At 39.7% G+C, this 15,750-nt stretch overlaps 2 protein-coding genes across 2 annotated transcripts; both read left to right on the forward strand.

Moving 5' to 3' along the window:
• The first annotated feature begins 734 nt into the window (after positions 1–734).
• On the forward strand, positions 735–8,931 carry LOC104933363 (protein NLRC3). The gene is made up of 9 exons (XM_027283161.1): positions 735–895; positions 2,778–2,935; positions 4,953–5,161; positions 5,332–7,210; positions 7,639–7,812; positions 7,928–8,101; positions 8,214–8,402; positions 8,555–8,607; positions 8,884–8,931. Exons 2-9 carry the CDS (start codon positions 2,808–2,810, stop codon positions 8,922–8,924), a joined length of 2,847 nt encoding a protein of 948 aa, XP_027138962.1. The 5' UTR covers positions 735–895; positions 2,778–2,807; the 3' UTR covers positions 8,925–8,931.
• Positions 8,932–8,937: 6 nt separating this feature from the next.
• LOC109142509 (Caspase recruitment domain-containing protein 16) lies at positions 8,938–15,609 on the forward strand. The gene is made up of 8 exons (XM_027283162.1): positions 8,938–9,010; positions 9,165–9,391; positions 9,659–9,714; positions 12,461–12,678; positions 12,794–13,071; positions 14,192–14,305; positions 14,426–14,567; positions 14,822–15,609. The coding sequence occupies exons 4-8, from the start codon at positions 12,519–12,521 to the stop codon at positions 15,190–15,192; spliced, it is 1,065 nt and encodes a 354-aa protein (XP_027138963.1). The 5' UTR covers positions 8,938–9,010; positions 9,165–9,391; positions 9,659–9,714; positions 12,461–12,518; the 3' UTR covers positions 15,193–15,609.
• Positions 15,610–15,750: the final 141 nt, after the last annotated feature.

Consider the following 15,750-nt stretch of genomic DNA (forward strand, 5'->3'; position numbering starts at 1 on the left):
AACGGTACGATAAAATACAATTTATGTATGTTTGCATATTGGATCCTTTCACAGAAATAACGGTGTTGTATGGTGTGCATTACACTAAGATTCACATATACAACGTGTGTATATATAATAAGAAATTGGTAGAGATTTTACAGAATGCAGCTTATTATAATTCTACAGTGTAAATGAATAAATATAACTGCCAGGAGAAAACAATTGCACAGTGAAGTAGTAGAGTGCACTGAAGAAAAATAATTGCACAACATAGTATATATAATTATAATTAGCATAGGAAAAAGTAATTGCACGGCATAGTGTAAGTTAAGTAAGATGTAAGTAAGGGTATGCATGTATAAAATGAAATTATAATAGTGAAACAGTGCAGCGTTATGCCATGGCGGTGCTCCCACAGTCTCATACAGGAGGTGAGATGAGTTGCCTTCCTCTGTGGAGTCCAGTCCAGGACAGAGCTGGACCTCTTGACCTTTACTGAATAGCTAGACATAGCTTAATATGGAGTATTTATTTAATATGACATGTTCACTTATTTTTCTATTTAATTTCTGTCTGTTTTACTTTTTGTATTTAATTAGGCCTTTTGATGTTGTCTCTCTGTCTATAAAAGAAATGTAAGTAACTCAGAAGCAAAGATTCTGCTGAGGCTGAATCCCACCCAGAACCAGTCAAACACCAAACTGACGTCAACACTGTTAAACCCGCGCGCTTCATCCACACCTGCTCGGGGCAGCAGCGTGCCGCGAGGCATCCTCTATACCGGAAGTTCAGGAGAAGAAGTTTCTCGACCGACGTCGAGTCAAAATTCTTGGCGCGAGAGGGCTGCACTGCGAGTTAGGTGGCGCGTGAACTGACCGTGACACTGGCCGAGATTATTTTGAAGATTTGTCCGGTAAGAAGAGACTTTGGGGTTATTTCTGTGTTTCTACAAAGAGGTAAATGTTTACAGGAGCAGGTCGTGACTTCATGAGAGACACGCGGATTTAAAAAGAGGACGAAAAAAAGACGCACGAGCTCTGATACATGTTGTTCATTTAAAGTCTGTGACGTCATGTTTGCTACAAAAGTTTATTAATGTATTTATTTATCATTAATACGAGGCTGTGTAGTTCTCTGGTTGATGGGTGGTGACAGCAGGAGAAATACCACTGTTGAAAACACTGACAGCTGTACAGCTGTGTGTGCACCGCCACCTCACCCCGTTATAAACAAAAGCACCGAGGAAGCGCCATTTCAGGCAGGTTAAAGTATAATACTAAATAAATAAATAAAACCCATTAAAATGTATGAATAGTTATATAAAACAGAAGTAAAGCATAATAAAACATTCAGAAAAATAAAATAAAATAAAGGTTAAGATATATAAAACAGACTAACCAATAAATAAATAAAAGTGAAAATAGTGTAACAGATTAAAATATATAGACAGAAAAACTTCTCAATATAGTTAAAGCCAGATTTAAAAAATAATAATTATTTTAAATTGTATTACTTATGATCAAAACCTAGCAAGTAAACAACTTTAGCAGCCAAACATCAAGCAAGTACGTCAACATAAGACAGAGCAACCAGGTAATATTACTTACTAGTCCAACAGTCTTTGCTTCCTTCATCAACATCATCTTTGGTCGTTTCACCTCTGACATTATGTCCGAAGAGGCTGCTGACCAGAGTAATTCTGTTTTTCAAAGATACTTTTAGAGGAGGTTTATGAGATTTCAGACTTTTCTGCTGTAGTAAAGGGAAGGTTTATGAGATTTCAGACTTTTCTGCTGTAGTAAAGGGAGCATTGAGCGGTAGTGTAGCCATCTTGCGTGTGTGCTTGTTGTGAGTAGGTAAATTGTAGAACAGGTTTGATCTGAATTCAAATTGTGTAGAGCTGGTTTAGTCATAACCTCAAAGATTGTAAACAGTGTGAGAGATGCTGCATTTTGGTATAGTGGTAGACTGGCAGTATTCTACAGTATGGGATGAGGCAATGTTAGAATAATAGTTCAGTTCACATTAACTCAAACCAGTCTGCAGACACTTTGAATCTGCTGTTGATGAACATCACACTCCAGGTTGTGCTGTACTAAATGTCAGTATGGCTGTTATTCGTTATACCGAATAAAAGCATTACAGCAGAGTCAATTCTGCCCAACTTCCAGTTTTCTTTATACTGTCATTGGTTTGGAAGTTTAGAACTGTGATGAATATATATGTACATCTGTTTTGGAAATTATTACATCTATATACTTTGGATACATTTAATTTTTGGACACTCTGGACTGAGTGGGGAAACTCGATGTCTAGAAAGCATCAGTGTTGCCTGGGACCGGGAATGTCATCTCTGATATGTTGTAAGGGTCGGCCTGCATGCTGGAGTAGTACATTGGATCTCATTACATATAGGGGTCTGCTGACATGACCACTGAACATGTTTTCCAGTTCTTAGTCATATTTCACATATCTTTATGGAAACTGAGATAGCATGAGCAAAAATGTGTATTTTGAGAATGAGTTGGCATATAATATAAACACATTTTGATTACTTGTTTTATGTACATTGGTAACCGGTATATTAAATCTAACTTTGTTCAGGGTCAATGCAGAATCCTCTCATTGTTGTGACGACTTCATATTGTTACTTATACCATTTTAATGCACCTCTTGCCATTTGAAGTTTGGTTAAATTACAAAGGTCCTGGACATAAGTCATACATCATGTTTTCTATCTCTTTGATGTAATGAAGATTATGTCCTCATATTAACATTAGTGTGTGTGTCTTCAGTGTTTCTAGTTGACATCAGACTGTCTGAAGATGAGTAAAGTGATGGAACAAGACGACATATCAGAGTCTCCAGGATCCAGCTGTCCGTCTACAAAGAGTGACCAGTCCAAAGATCATCCTCCAGTCTTCAGCGATGAACCTGGACCCTCAGGCACAAAGTAAGAGGCTGTTCCTGCTGTATGAGTACAGATCCAAAACTGGGTAAAAACAGAAAACAAAACTTAAAAGTTTCGTTAGGACAAAATGTCAGTCATGTATATGCATTAAAACATAAACATTCAGAAAAACATGATTTAACCAACACCTATTTCAGTCATCATTCATTTACATCATTCAATAGACATATTGGTGCAGAATGAGGCTTAGCATCATCTTGATGGCAGCATATGTTGCTCCAAAGCTTGTATGTGTACCTTTCGGCATTAATGGTGGCTTCACAGATGTGCAAGTTACCCATGCCATTAGCTTTAACACATTTAAACGTTTTTAAACTTTGCACTGTCTGGATGGTCCTTTTCCTCTTTAGCTCAGAGGACACAACGTTCATGATTTCCAAAAATTATTTTGACACGTGGACTTGTCAAACCACAGTGCACATTCAACACAAGTATAAATCAGGCCTGTGTACCCAAGTTTCTTCTTTGGTTCTTTAAATCCCCACAGTTATCTGATGGCAGCAGGATACATGTTGATAAATCAACAGTGGCATCATACACAGTGTTTATCTTCATTAAATAACATGAAAATGACACCAAGCTGCCACACGGACCACAGACACGTCAAATACAGCAAACCGGTCAATTATAACAGAGATAGGCACCATCACTCAGGCCTGTTGCACTTTGTGCTGCTGCTGAACTAAGATAGTAGGTTGGGATGTCTGCACAGTCTTTGAAACCAACACCTACTAGTTTATGCTTGTGTAATGAAGGTCATCTTCATTACTTAGTTTTGGTAGCAGTAGCACAATGAGTAAATATATTAAAGAACTAGACTAGACTCTGGCCCCATCAAGCCCATAAATTAAGTAGCTGTCAGCGTGTGTGTGCGTGCTTGTTTGATACAGTCAGGCTTGTCAAGCAACCAGGGTCAGGTGCAGCAATCAAGCGCAGCTGTGCGTGCGTGCTCTCTAGAAAATACAGAAAATCTCAAAGTGAACCCCTACGAACAGGTGGCCATAAATGCCAAACAGTGTGGCATATCCAAAAGCCAAAATGACTGTGAGCATCCTCATCTTGTCGACCATAGGAATGCTGAGTTTTAGTGGTTAAAGTAAAAAAATGTGACCTCGGGAGATGGAGAAAGAACAGGTGCCCCGTGTTCCTTTGGGAAATTTCTCCTCTTCAGTTTACATGGGAGTAGATGGGGCAGTGTGTGTGTGTTGCTGGCGCATCAGTTCGTCTCTCTCCAAAACTATAAGTCTGACAGCTTCAGCAATGATATCACTGTGACCCCATCAGATTTTCCTACGTTTCTATCTATAAATAATTATAATAATTTCTCTCCCTCTCCACTCCAGCGATGATGTCACGCACTCTAAGTATGGGGAATAATGTATATAGTGTGCCTTGCAGGCACACTCAATGAAATGTGTGTATATATGTGCAAGTCACTCACCTGTTGTCGGCTGAAAAATGTCCCCAGGTTAGCTGAACAGTATTTAAAGGTTTCGGACCATACCATGAGCTGACTGGTGTAGGGGGGGGTGCACTTTAACCACTTCTTGGGAGTTTAATAGATTATTTTGTAATGTTCAGCACAGGTAGAACATAGTGTGTAAATGTATTTTAAGGGTTTTGTCTAATGTTTGGTATGTTGAGAGGTAATGGGAGGGGCAGAATACCCCAGACTGTGTCAGGGGCTAGGTTGGTAGCAGCAGCAGGGTATTTAAGGCTGCCAGTTTCACCACACGCGGCTGCTGGTAGGACTACTTGTGCTCCTGGTCCACAGTATGCGTTTTAAATCTGTATGTTAATGTGGAAATGTTGGTGTAATAAAACACCTGGTTGATATCCAGCCCCTACATGTCCATGTCCTACTGTAACAGCTTGTCATTGCATTTACTTGATTAAAAAGGGCACGGGGTTGTGTTAGCTTACTGTTATCTCATCATCTAGACAGTGTTTCAGTCCATTAAAGGTTTTCTTTTCAAATCAAATGTCTATGTATTCACAGAGTGAAGAAGAAGAAGAGGAGTCATGTTACTATGGAAGAGCAGCCATCCTGTTGCATTTTGTGTCAGGATGTCTTGAAGTATCCAGTCTCTGCTAACTGTGGACACTGGTTCTGCAGACATTGCTTTACCTCCTCCTGTCCCCAGTGTGGAAAAAGGTCCAGAACAGGACCTGAACTGCAGACAGCCATTGCGAGCAGCACTGTACAAAGTAAGATGTTAATGTCATTATGTTTGTAAACACGATTTTTGAGTGTTGCGACACATATTGTTCTTAATCGCAATTTAAGGTGCATTTAAAAAAGTACTCCATCTTCTTCTTTTTATTATAATGTTCTTTGAGTTCTGGAAATGCTATTAATCTTTTTAATTTTCTTCCAGTGGATGTTTGTCTGCAGGAGGTTATAGATGAACATAAAATGAGTCTGAGGGAGAGATGCAAATGTGTGACTGAAGGAATTGATGAAAGAGGAAGTGAAACCCTACTCAACAGCATCTACACTGAGCTCTACATCACAGAGGGACAGACTGAGGTTAATATCCAACATGAGGTGAGGCAGCTTGAGACAGCTTCCCAGATGGAGACCCTCCATGACAGTCCAATCAAATGCTGCGACATCTTTAAAGCCTTACCTGAACAGCCAAAACACATCAAAGTTGTTCTGACAAGCGGTGTGGCTGGTGTTGGAAAAACCTTCTCAGTGCAGAAGTTCACTCTGGACTGGGCAGAGGGCTTGGAAAACCAAGATGTCAGTCTGATCATTGAGCTTCCATTCAGGGAGCTGAACTTGGTCAAAGACGAGAGGTACAATCTTCTCACGCTGCTCCACGACTTCCATCCAACATTACAAAAGATCACAGCAGAGACACTCGCAGTCTGTAAACCTTTGTTCATCTTTGACGGCCTGGATGAAAGCAGACTTTCATTGGATTTCAACCACACTGAGGTTATATCTGATGTGACACGGAAGTCATCAGTCAACGTACTTCTGACAAACCTTATCAAGGGGAATCTGCTTCCCTCGGCTCTTGTCTGGATAACTTCCCGACCTGCAGCTGCCAATCAGATCCCTCTGGCATGTGTTGACAGAGTAACAGAAGTGCGAGGCTTCACTAATGCCCAGCGAGAGGAGTACTTCAGGAGGAGATTTAGTGATGAAGAGATGTCCGGCAGAATCATCTCACACATTAAGGGATCCAGGAGCCTCTACATCATGTGTCGAATCCCAGTCTTCTGCTGGATCACTGCTAAAGTTCTGGATCACATGTTGGCCACAGACCAGAGAGGAGAGCTGCCAATGACCATGACTGGCCTATACTCACACTTACTGCTGGTCCAGACTGAGAGGAGGAAGCAGAAGTATGATGAGGGACCTGAGACAAGTTCACAAGAGCTGACAGAGGCTGACAGGGATGTTCTTCTGAAGCTGGGGAAGCTGGCGTTTGAGCATCTGGAGAAAGGAAACATCATGTTCTACCAAGAAGACCTGGAGGAGTGTGGTCTTGGTGTCAGAGAGGCCTCGATACACTCAGGAGTCTGTACAGAGATCTTTAAAGAAGAGTGTGCGATCTTCCAGAAGACTGTCTACAGCTTTGTTCATCTGACCATTCAGGAGTTTCTGGCTGCAGTCTACTTTTTCCACTGTTACACAAACAGGAAAACAGACATAGTTGATGAATTCCTTTATAATCACGAAGATGATGATAATGATTCTGATCCTGATTATTCTCCACCATTATTCAGTGACACAGATGATGATGAGGATGACAACGATGGAGACATGGACAATGGCCGATCTCTTGATGTCTTTCTAAGGAGAGCCATGAACAAATCCTTAGAGAGTAAAAACGGCCACCTGGACCTGTTTGTTCGCTTCCTTCATGGTTTCTCTCTGAAGTCAAACCAGACACTTTTAAGAGGCCTGCTGGGTCAGGCAGACAGCAGTCCGGAAATCATCGAGAGAGTCACCAAAAACCTGCTGAAAATGAACACACGTGATATTTCTCCTGAGAGAAGCATCAACATCTTCCCCTGTCTGATGGAGATGAATGAACACTCAGTATATCAGGAGGTCCAAAAGTTTTTGAAGTCAAAGACCAGATCAAAGAAGAAACTCTCTGAGGTCCACTGCTCAGGTCTGGCCTACATGCTACAGATGTCAGAGGAGGTTCAGGATGAGTTGGACCTGGAAAAGTACAAAACAAAGATAGAGGGAAAACACATACTGATTTCAGCTGTGAGGAACTTCAGGAAAGCACGGTTAGTATTGATGTAGCCTAGCAGAGGTAGCTGTATTGAGGTGTGTGTTGACACAACTGTAAACAATTTTGACTTCAAGGAAAAATACTACTCAATACAACTTGTGCTTTATCCAAGGTACAGTAGAGTTCAGCTACCTTTTAAATATTGTCATTTAAGTTTTTGTAAACCTTTCTAAAGTTAGGTTTAAATTGGCTGTGGTTATACTTGGACATTTTTTTACGCAGTTAATTCTCCAAAGTTTTATCATGAAAAAATTCTGGTCAGTTGTCCCACAAATCACAATCTGCCTCAAAGTCAGACAGAGACGAAAGAAACCGACATCACTATGTTTAGTATAATAAATAAACTCAAACTGACAAGTGGTTTTCGAGCTGCCTTCATTCTGTTTTGACACATTATTAATTAAATATTGTCTTTATTTGTAGACTTTCTGGGTGTGAACTGTCAGAAATACATTGTAGCACCGTGGCCTCAGCTTTAAGTTCCAACCCCTCCCACCTAAGAGAGCTGGACCTGAGTAACAATTACCTGGAGAATTCAGGAGTGGCAAAGCTGTGTGATGGACTGAAGAGTCCACACTGTAGACTGGAGACTCTGAGGTCAGTTCACTTTGTGTTTTACTTTATATTGTATGTATTTGATCTAAAAAGATTTACTTTGTGTGTTTATGACCTGGTTAACATGTCTGATTTATATTATATTTTGTAATTACAGACTTGTTGAATGTGAAATAACAAGGGATGGCTGCGCTTCTCTGGCCTCAGCACTGAAGTCCAACCCCTCCCACCTGAAAGAGTTGGACCTGAGTGACAACGAACTGCAGGATTCAGGAGTGAAGCAGCTGTGTGAATTTCTGGAGAGTCCAGACTGTAGACTGGAGACTCTGAGGCCAGTTGATTGTCATCTCTCTCTTGCAGATGTTTTATCTTTAAATAATGGATGCTTTCAATTATTTTTCATACATGGATGATGAACTATATTTACTTTTGTATTGATACAGGCTTCAAAGCTGTGAACTATCATGCATCAGCTGTGATGTCCTGGCCTTAGCACTGATGTCCAACCCCTCCCACCTGAAAGAGTTGGACCTGAGTAACAACAAACTGAAGGATTGTCACACAGCAGATTCAAGAGTGAATCTGCTGTGTGAATTTCTGAAGAGTCCAGACTGGAGACTGGAGACTCTGAGGCCAGTTGATTGTCATTTCACTCTTGCAGATTTTTTATCTTGAATGGATGCTTTCAATTATTTTTCAATAAAATTCATGAAATGCTCAACCATGGCAGTGATGATTATTTCACTCTTGATATGAGCATGATATGAACTGCTGTATTTTACAGGGTTGATGGCAGAAAAAACAGGCCTACATCTGACCGGCATGACGGACATGAAGGTGAGTAAAAGCCCACTAGAAGAAATTGTTAGTTATTAAAGCATAACCGTAAGGTTGGCTTTTTTTCTTTACCACACTGGTTAATCCCAGTAACCATAGGCCTTTTTTTTTGCTTTTTTTTTTGGTAAAGATGATGTCTTGATTCTCAGTCTTTGTTATTCATGTGTAAATTTGATTGTATGGACCTGGTTTTAACTTGATGCTGACCCCCCTCTGTGCTTCGTCTTCATTTTAATCATGCCTGTGCTTGCTTTTGTACTTTCACGTTATTTGTAGTACATTTTGATTTTTATGACTTGAGGTTTACCAGTAGATGACGGCGACGATGACGGCGGCGACGACGATGGCGACGATGGCGGCGACGACGATGGCGACGACGGCGGCGACGACGAGCAGAAAGACGGTGAAAGACATATTACAAATGGCCTTGGTCAGCCTTGTACTGGGGATATGGTTGTTAGAGGTTTATGAGTGTTGGGTCACCAGGATGTCTAAAAGTGAGTTTGACATTGTCTGTGTTTCTTCTTCCCCTCATCCTGGCTCCAATTACCCACTAGATCAGTCCACATCAAACACAAATGTCAAGTCTGAGGACATCAACGATGTGTCTCAGGACATCGATGATGCATCTAATGGGTCTGAGGACCACGACGATGAGTCTGAGGACGAGTCTGACGAAGAGTCTGAGGACCTCTTTAGCGATGGCGGTGTGGATAAAAAGGATCAGCTGTGTCCTGATGATGAGCAGCAGCATCAACTTGCCTGTCAAAAGGCTCTATCACATGTCAGTTTTTCCAACATTTTAATTGATTTTTTTCTTTTTTTTTTCTTCAGTGATCAGACTCAGATTCTTCTAGTTTTTGTTCTAGGGTTTAATATTTCTTACCTTCTAAATTCTACTTTCATTAAACTACTAGCTGCTATTCATTGTAGTTTAGTTTCTGCCTTCATCTCATCTATTCTAATTAATCCTCCAGTCCAGTTTAATGAACTAATATTGTTTGTTTTTTTTGTTTTTTTTTATATTGTTCGTTTTTTTTGTTTTTTTTAGGGCAAGTTCATTTTCACACCTGACCTGTTGACTGAGTCTGGAAATACTTCATACAGGTAACCAAATCATAAAATACCAAATACTTCAACCTCCTCAACTCCTTTCAGTGATTACACTTCATCCACCACTACTACTGCCTAATAGCTAAAATGCACCATTCAGCCACTGAGAAATTGTTGGGAAGCCAAAGAGAAATGTACTTGCTGCAAATCAGAACAGAGCACTGAAATATTAACGACTGTATTGGCAGAGAAATAGAAAGTCTTGGTGGCAGTTTGTCACAATTCTGACTTTTCTAACTTTACTCATGTTGGGTGAATGCCAGCCTTCATTACATTCTGTGTAACTGGGCCAGCCAAATTATGAAAATAAAGAGGTCCAGCAAAGAGGCAACATCAGGGCAGAGCTAGCAAGCTCTGGTCCAGCAAAGAGGCAACATCAGGGCAGAGCTAGCAAGCTCTGGGAGTAGTTGACTTTTTTTGATTCATTTTCTGCTCTTTTTCGAACATTAATGCGGCCCGCAGCGGTGCGAGGACCCCAACAAATTATATATCAAAACGTGCGTCTTCATCCCGAATCGAGTGCTATTACTTTTCTAAGAGAAAACTTTCCCATAGGGAATTAATGGGGAGGCCCGAAAAAAAATACATTTCAACAGACATTTTCAACAATGAACTGCTCTGGCATACTTTCACCGAGAGACTTAATTTAAACTTTAAAACGTAGGTATGCTTGCCTTCTCTTCACTACACTTATCGACAGCTTTTACCATTTTTAAACTATCAAGGCTTAAAGTTGAGCAGGTTTTTACTCAAATTTCTGGGTTTATAATGGGTGTTTATGTGGCGGAATGTTTGTGCTAGAGTGGATGACATCATCAGCTAGAGTGAGGAGCAGGGAGAAAAATCAGTGAAAAAATAAAACGTATTCGACTGCCGTGGCCTCAAATGTACCACTACAGACACGATTTATACATAGAAACGTAGGAAAATTTGTCGTCTCACTCACATTCGCCTGCTAAAACTGTCAGATATATCGTTTTGGCGGGAAACGCAAACAACTGCCGACAACTGCCATTTGAGCAGTTATTGGCTTAATTTGAACTTGTCAGTCTAAAATGGCCGACAGAGACAGCAGAGCAGCTAGCGTGTTAGCTAGCTCTAAAGACATGCTAACATTAGCGGCCAATGTTAAAATTAGTGCAAATGGTAATTGAAAGCACATCAACGCTAGCAATTAACATTAGCCACTAATAACCAAATACATGTTACTTGTTAATATGTTAATGCTAACATGCTAATGTTAATTAGCATTAGCCATTAAGAATTAAATATATGCTAATGCCAAAATGGTAATGTTAATTGTTAGCCGTCTGCGCTAGCAATTAACATGAGCCCCTAAGAATTAAATACATGATCATTGTTAACATGTTAATGTTAACCTGCTAAAGCTAATTAGTATTAGCCACAAGGAATTAAATACATGTTATAATATATAATTGTTAACATGCTAATGCTAACATGTGCGTCAGTGCTAGCAATTAGCATTAGCCATTAAGAATTAAATACATGCTCATGTTAACATGCTAAAGCTAACGTGCTACTGATAATTGCTAGCGCGTTGTCTGTCTAAAATGACAATGACAGCAGAGCAGCTAGCGCATTAACAATTAACATTAGCCATTAAGTATTAAATACATGTTAATATTAACCTGGTAATGGTAACCTGCTAATGCTTATTGATTACTATTAGCCACTAAGAATTAAATTCATGCTCATTGCTAACATGTTAATGCTAACATGCTAATGTTAATTGCTAGCACGTTAAGGCTAGCCACTCATTTTCAGTCATTAAGAATACATGTTAATGCTAACATGCTAATATCAATTGTTAGCGCGTCATAGACAGCAGAGAAGCTAGCGCGTTAGCGGTAGCTGTAAAGACATGTTAACTGGTAACATTAGCGGCCAATGCTACAATTAATGCAAATGCTAATATACTAATTAACATTAGCCACTAAAAATTAAAGACATGGTAATTGCTAACATGACGCACTAGCAATTATCATTAGCATGTTAGCAAATTGCCATGTTTTTAATTTTTAGTGGCTTAGTGGCTAATGCTGATTTAGTGGATAATTAGCCACTAAAAATTAAAGACATGGTAATTGCTCCTGTGTCTAAATAAACATGTTAAAAATGACTATTTGAGGTGTGCTTTTTAAATACAGAACCCTGGCAACAGCCCACTCGTCACTCTCAACATTTTTGCGGGAATTTTCTAGTTGTATTTCTTCTTGTTTTATAGATCTTTGTAAAAAGAATGCTGCAAGTGAGATATAAACAGTGGGAAACTTTACTCCTACCATACCAAATCTCCCCTGTCTTAATTCTTACTTAATTACAGTTTCATTCTAAAGAATTTATTACAGGTGAGATTTATGTAAAATCATGGCTATGTATCTATATACAGTGTACATATAGCAAAATAATAAGTTCAGTAAAATGACATGTAGCCCAGGGTTCCTTAGTCTTTGTTAAGAAATCCTGAAGAGGAAAACACTCTGTCTTAGTAATTATGTCAGATAGTCTAGCTAACAGGATTCCAGGCATCCCAGTTTTTCTTATATTGTTAGTTCAGCGTAAAATATCAATTCAAGTACATTGAAGTCCTGAAGTTCTGTTACCTGTGTGAGTCCTTGAAGAGATCCACACTCAGGACTGTCGGCCAGTTTGGCCAGTTGTCACAAAATTGTCCAAAGATTGAAAGCTTGTGGTAAATCGGCTCTTTCGTGTCCTACAGGTATAAGTGTCCTCGTCCAGGTTTGTTCCAGTGTGCTAGAAGTGGACTGGGATTTGTTATGACTCAGGAGGCGGAGCTGCAGTACAGGACCACCCAGTGGGATGACAAAATCTTCTATGAAGCTGAGGTGAAGGCTGCAGGGCTGCTGTTCGATATCAAGTGTTCAAAGGATGCTGCAGTCTGTCAGCTCCACTTCCCACACTGTGAAATGATGGATGGTAAGGACACTACTGCGCTTTGTGAGTGCAGAGTTTTGTTAGAGCAATGATTTTAAAAAACTGTAACATTGAGGTTGTTATCAGTAAAAAGTTAAACAGCTCTGTGTTTCTACAGAGCCGCTGCCTGACGGCCTGCTGTCTATCATCCACATTACTGAGGATGGAACGAGCATCCTCAAGCCGCTGGAGATTACAGACACTCATGTGGTTGTCAACGTCCCTCACCTCTCTGGCTTTGGCATAGTGAGGCATTTTGTTAAATGGTTATTGAACATAAGCAAAACAAAGCCAGATAGAGGCCAAGTCCTGCTCTTCCTCACACCGCCAAACCCAAGAACACAGAAGCAAAAACTCAATGTGTTTCTCCTGCCAAGGAACATCCATCTGGACGAGGTAAAGCTTCATGTTACAGCTCAGTCCAAATTTATCTGATCTTGCTTAATGATGATGATGATGATGATGATGATGATGATGATGATGATGATGATATGGGCTTTATTTGTCATTAAAGGCTTAAAGTTAGCGTAAAGGAAATTTTGAGACTTCTTTCATTTAATATGTTGGAAAATAGTTGCTGAAAACATGTGAAAAGACTTTAATAATTTATTATATTACTGAATGTGGAGTTAGAGTTTTAAACTGTTTTTCACCAGTTTTCAGTCAAGGATTTTTTGGGCAGTCCTAAAGGGTGGCTCGATGACACACTGAGGCCACCCTGAGCATACACCTGCACCCCGAGCAGAGAGACAGAGATTAATTAATCCCGCTCAGTGTTTCAAAGTTAGTCATGTCATTTTCTGAGCTCATCTGACACATTTCAGTCACTTCAAAATTATTGTATAACTGCTCCCATGAGTGGGCGTGGCTTCAGCGCATTCAATGGAGACACCCCCACAGTCCTGAAGCTGAAAACTTACTGCTCATTTGTACCTTTTTTAACACCTAATTTCATAAACTTGTTGATATATCTAATCATTCAAATTTGGCTGTGTGGTAATAACACTTTCTTCTTTGATCTGACAAACTCAGAACATCTTACTTTATATGGACTTTAAAAATGTTACAATTTTTCAAGTCAACCATATCTGTCAAGTGTCCATTTAAAGATTTTCTTTCTGTAATAATTCTGTTTATACTGGATAATAAAATATCTCTTCCCAATATACTTTTAATGGAAGTGATGGAGGACAAAATGCATTGTCCCCCCACTAAAGCTTGACAAGGTAATTCATGTTAAATAAACTGATTGCCTCCTTCTGTGGTTCTTGTCTTTCAAACTGTGAAGATTTGCCATTTTTTCATGTGCTATATGACTGTAAGCTGGATGTCTTCTGGGCTTGGACTGTTGGTTGAATATGCTGCCTTTAAGGAATTTGTCATGGGCACTTTTCAGTATTAATTTCTTTCTTTCACAGACTAATCTATAATAAGGAGAATCAATTGTATTATTAAGGCTCTAATAGAAGATAAATCCTCTTAATTAAATGTCAAAATGTTCTGATGTCTCTTTAAGGTCAGCAAACAGCACCCACATTCTGAGAACATTGAGGTTCCGTCTGCATGTAAACTCATCGACAGTCAAAGTTACAGTCTTCAGTGTCCTCAAGCCACCAAAGTACAGCCTAAAGTGAGTATTTTAAATAAAAGTCTTTATCTGATTTCTGAAAATACTGTTTGTTACCTTCAGTTTACTTTGGACACTTTGACAATACAGACACTTCTGACACAGTAACACTTTGGTTTTCAGAGAGCAGAGTTTGACCTGGAGTTTGGACCGAATTTCTTCCCAACATTTGAGATTCGCCTGCCTACAAACACAGAAGAAGTCACTTTAATAGTCAAAGACAAAAATCAGATGGAGGTCTGGAAGCATGACGTTGATCTATTTGGTAAAGTCTTCATCCCTCTGCAGCATCTTTCCACATAATATAGAACCACCTGATTGTACTGTTTCACAGTACGAGTATTTTACAGACTAGATATGTTGCTGTAGCAGACAGAAATGTGACATTTAACTTCAATTTATTGCTGTAGCAGACAGAAATGTGACATTTAACTTCAATTTAACTTAAAAATATATATATATTTCTAAGAGATCCATGTTTAAAAGTGATTATACGTTTAAAGTTGTTTTATCTTCCAGATTCAAGAAGGGAAACTACACAGAATGTCCCAGACGAGGACAGGCTCCCAGGCGAGGACAGGCTCCCAGGCGAGGACAGGCTCCCGGATGAGTTCAGGCTCCCAGGCGAGCAGAGGCTGTTCTCAATTCGGGAAGAGTTTTTACAAAGAGAGTCTGATGCTAATCTGAACAAGATTCTGGATAAACTTCTTCAGTTTAAGATCATAAATGATGAGGAAATGCAGTCATGCAAAAGTAAAAAAGTCACTGCAGAAAAAGCACGAGAACTGATCGACACAGTGCGAGGAAAGGGATCTGAAGCCAGTACAGCCATGATCAAGGCTATCAGTGAGGTGGATCCTTACCTTTCCAAAGAGCTGAAATTAAGCTGAAACGAAAGCTGGAAACTGGAGTGTGATGATGAACCTCTGTAACATCTGGCTGATTTACAGCCTCTTGTTTTGTTGAACGAAAACCACCACCCAGCGTCATTTATCTGCAAAACCTTAAAACAGATAAACCACGACCTGATGGGGAACATGATTCAACTGAAAGATGATAGAAGTGGATAGACGAACTTATTCTGAAGGAGAACAGGACAAAAGGTCAGCAGACCACAGTCAGACTGTTGTTTTTTGTTTTAGCCACTAGATGGAGGAAGAACTTCACTGATGGACAAAAAAAGGTTCAGCTGGAGCCACGCACAGAAATGAAAAGCATCTTTCTGAGTGAATATTATACACCTTATACTTGAAGAGAAGATCTGATCTGATGCAGTTCTTCAGAAAAAAATAAAATAAAGTTTTGTGTTTGTGTGTGTTTGTTGACTCGATGCAGGGGCGCAGATAGTGGGTGTGTCAGGTGTGTCATGACACCCCCACTTTTGAATGACCGTAGATCCGTCCCACCCACTTTTATGTAGCTTAACGTTTTTTTTTTTGTTTGTTTTT

Source organism: Larimichthys crocea, chromosome X (genome assembly GCF_000972845.2).
Source record: "Larimichthys crocea isolate SSNF chromosome X, L_crocea_2.0, whole genome shotgun sequence".
Classification (NCBI taxonomy): domain Eukaryota; kingdom Metazoa; phylum Chordata; class Actinopteri; family Sciaenidae; genus Larimichthys; species Larimichthys crocea.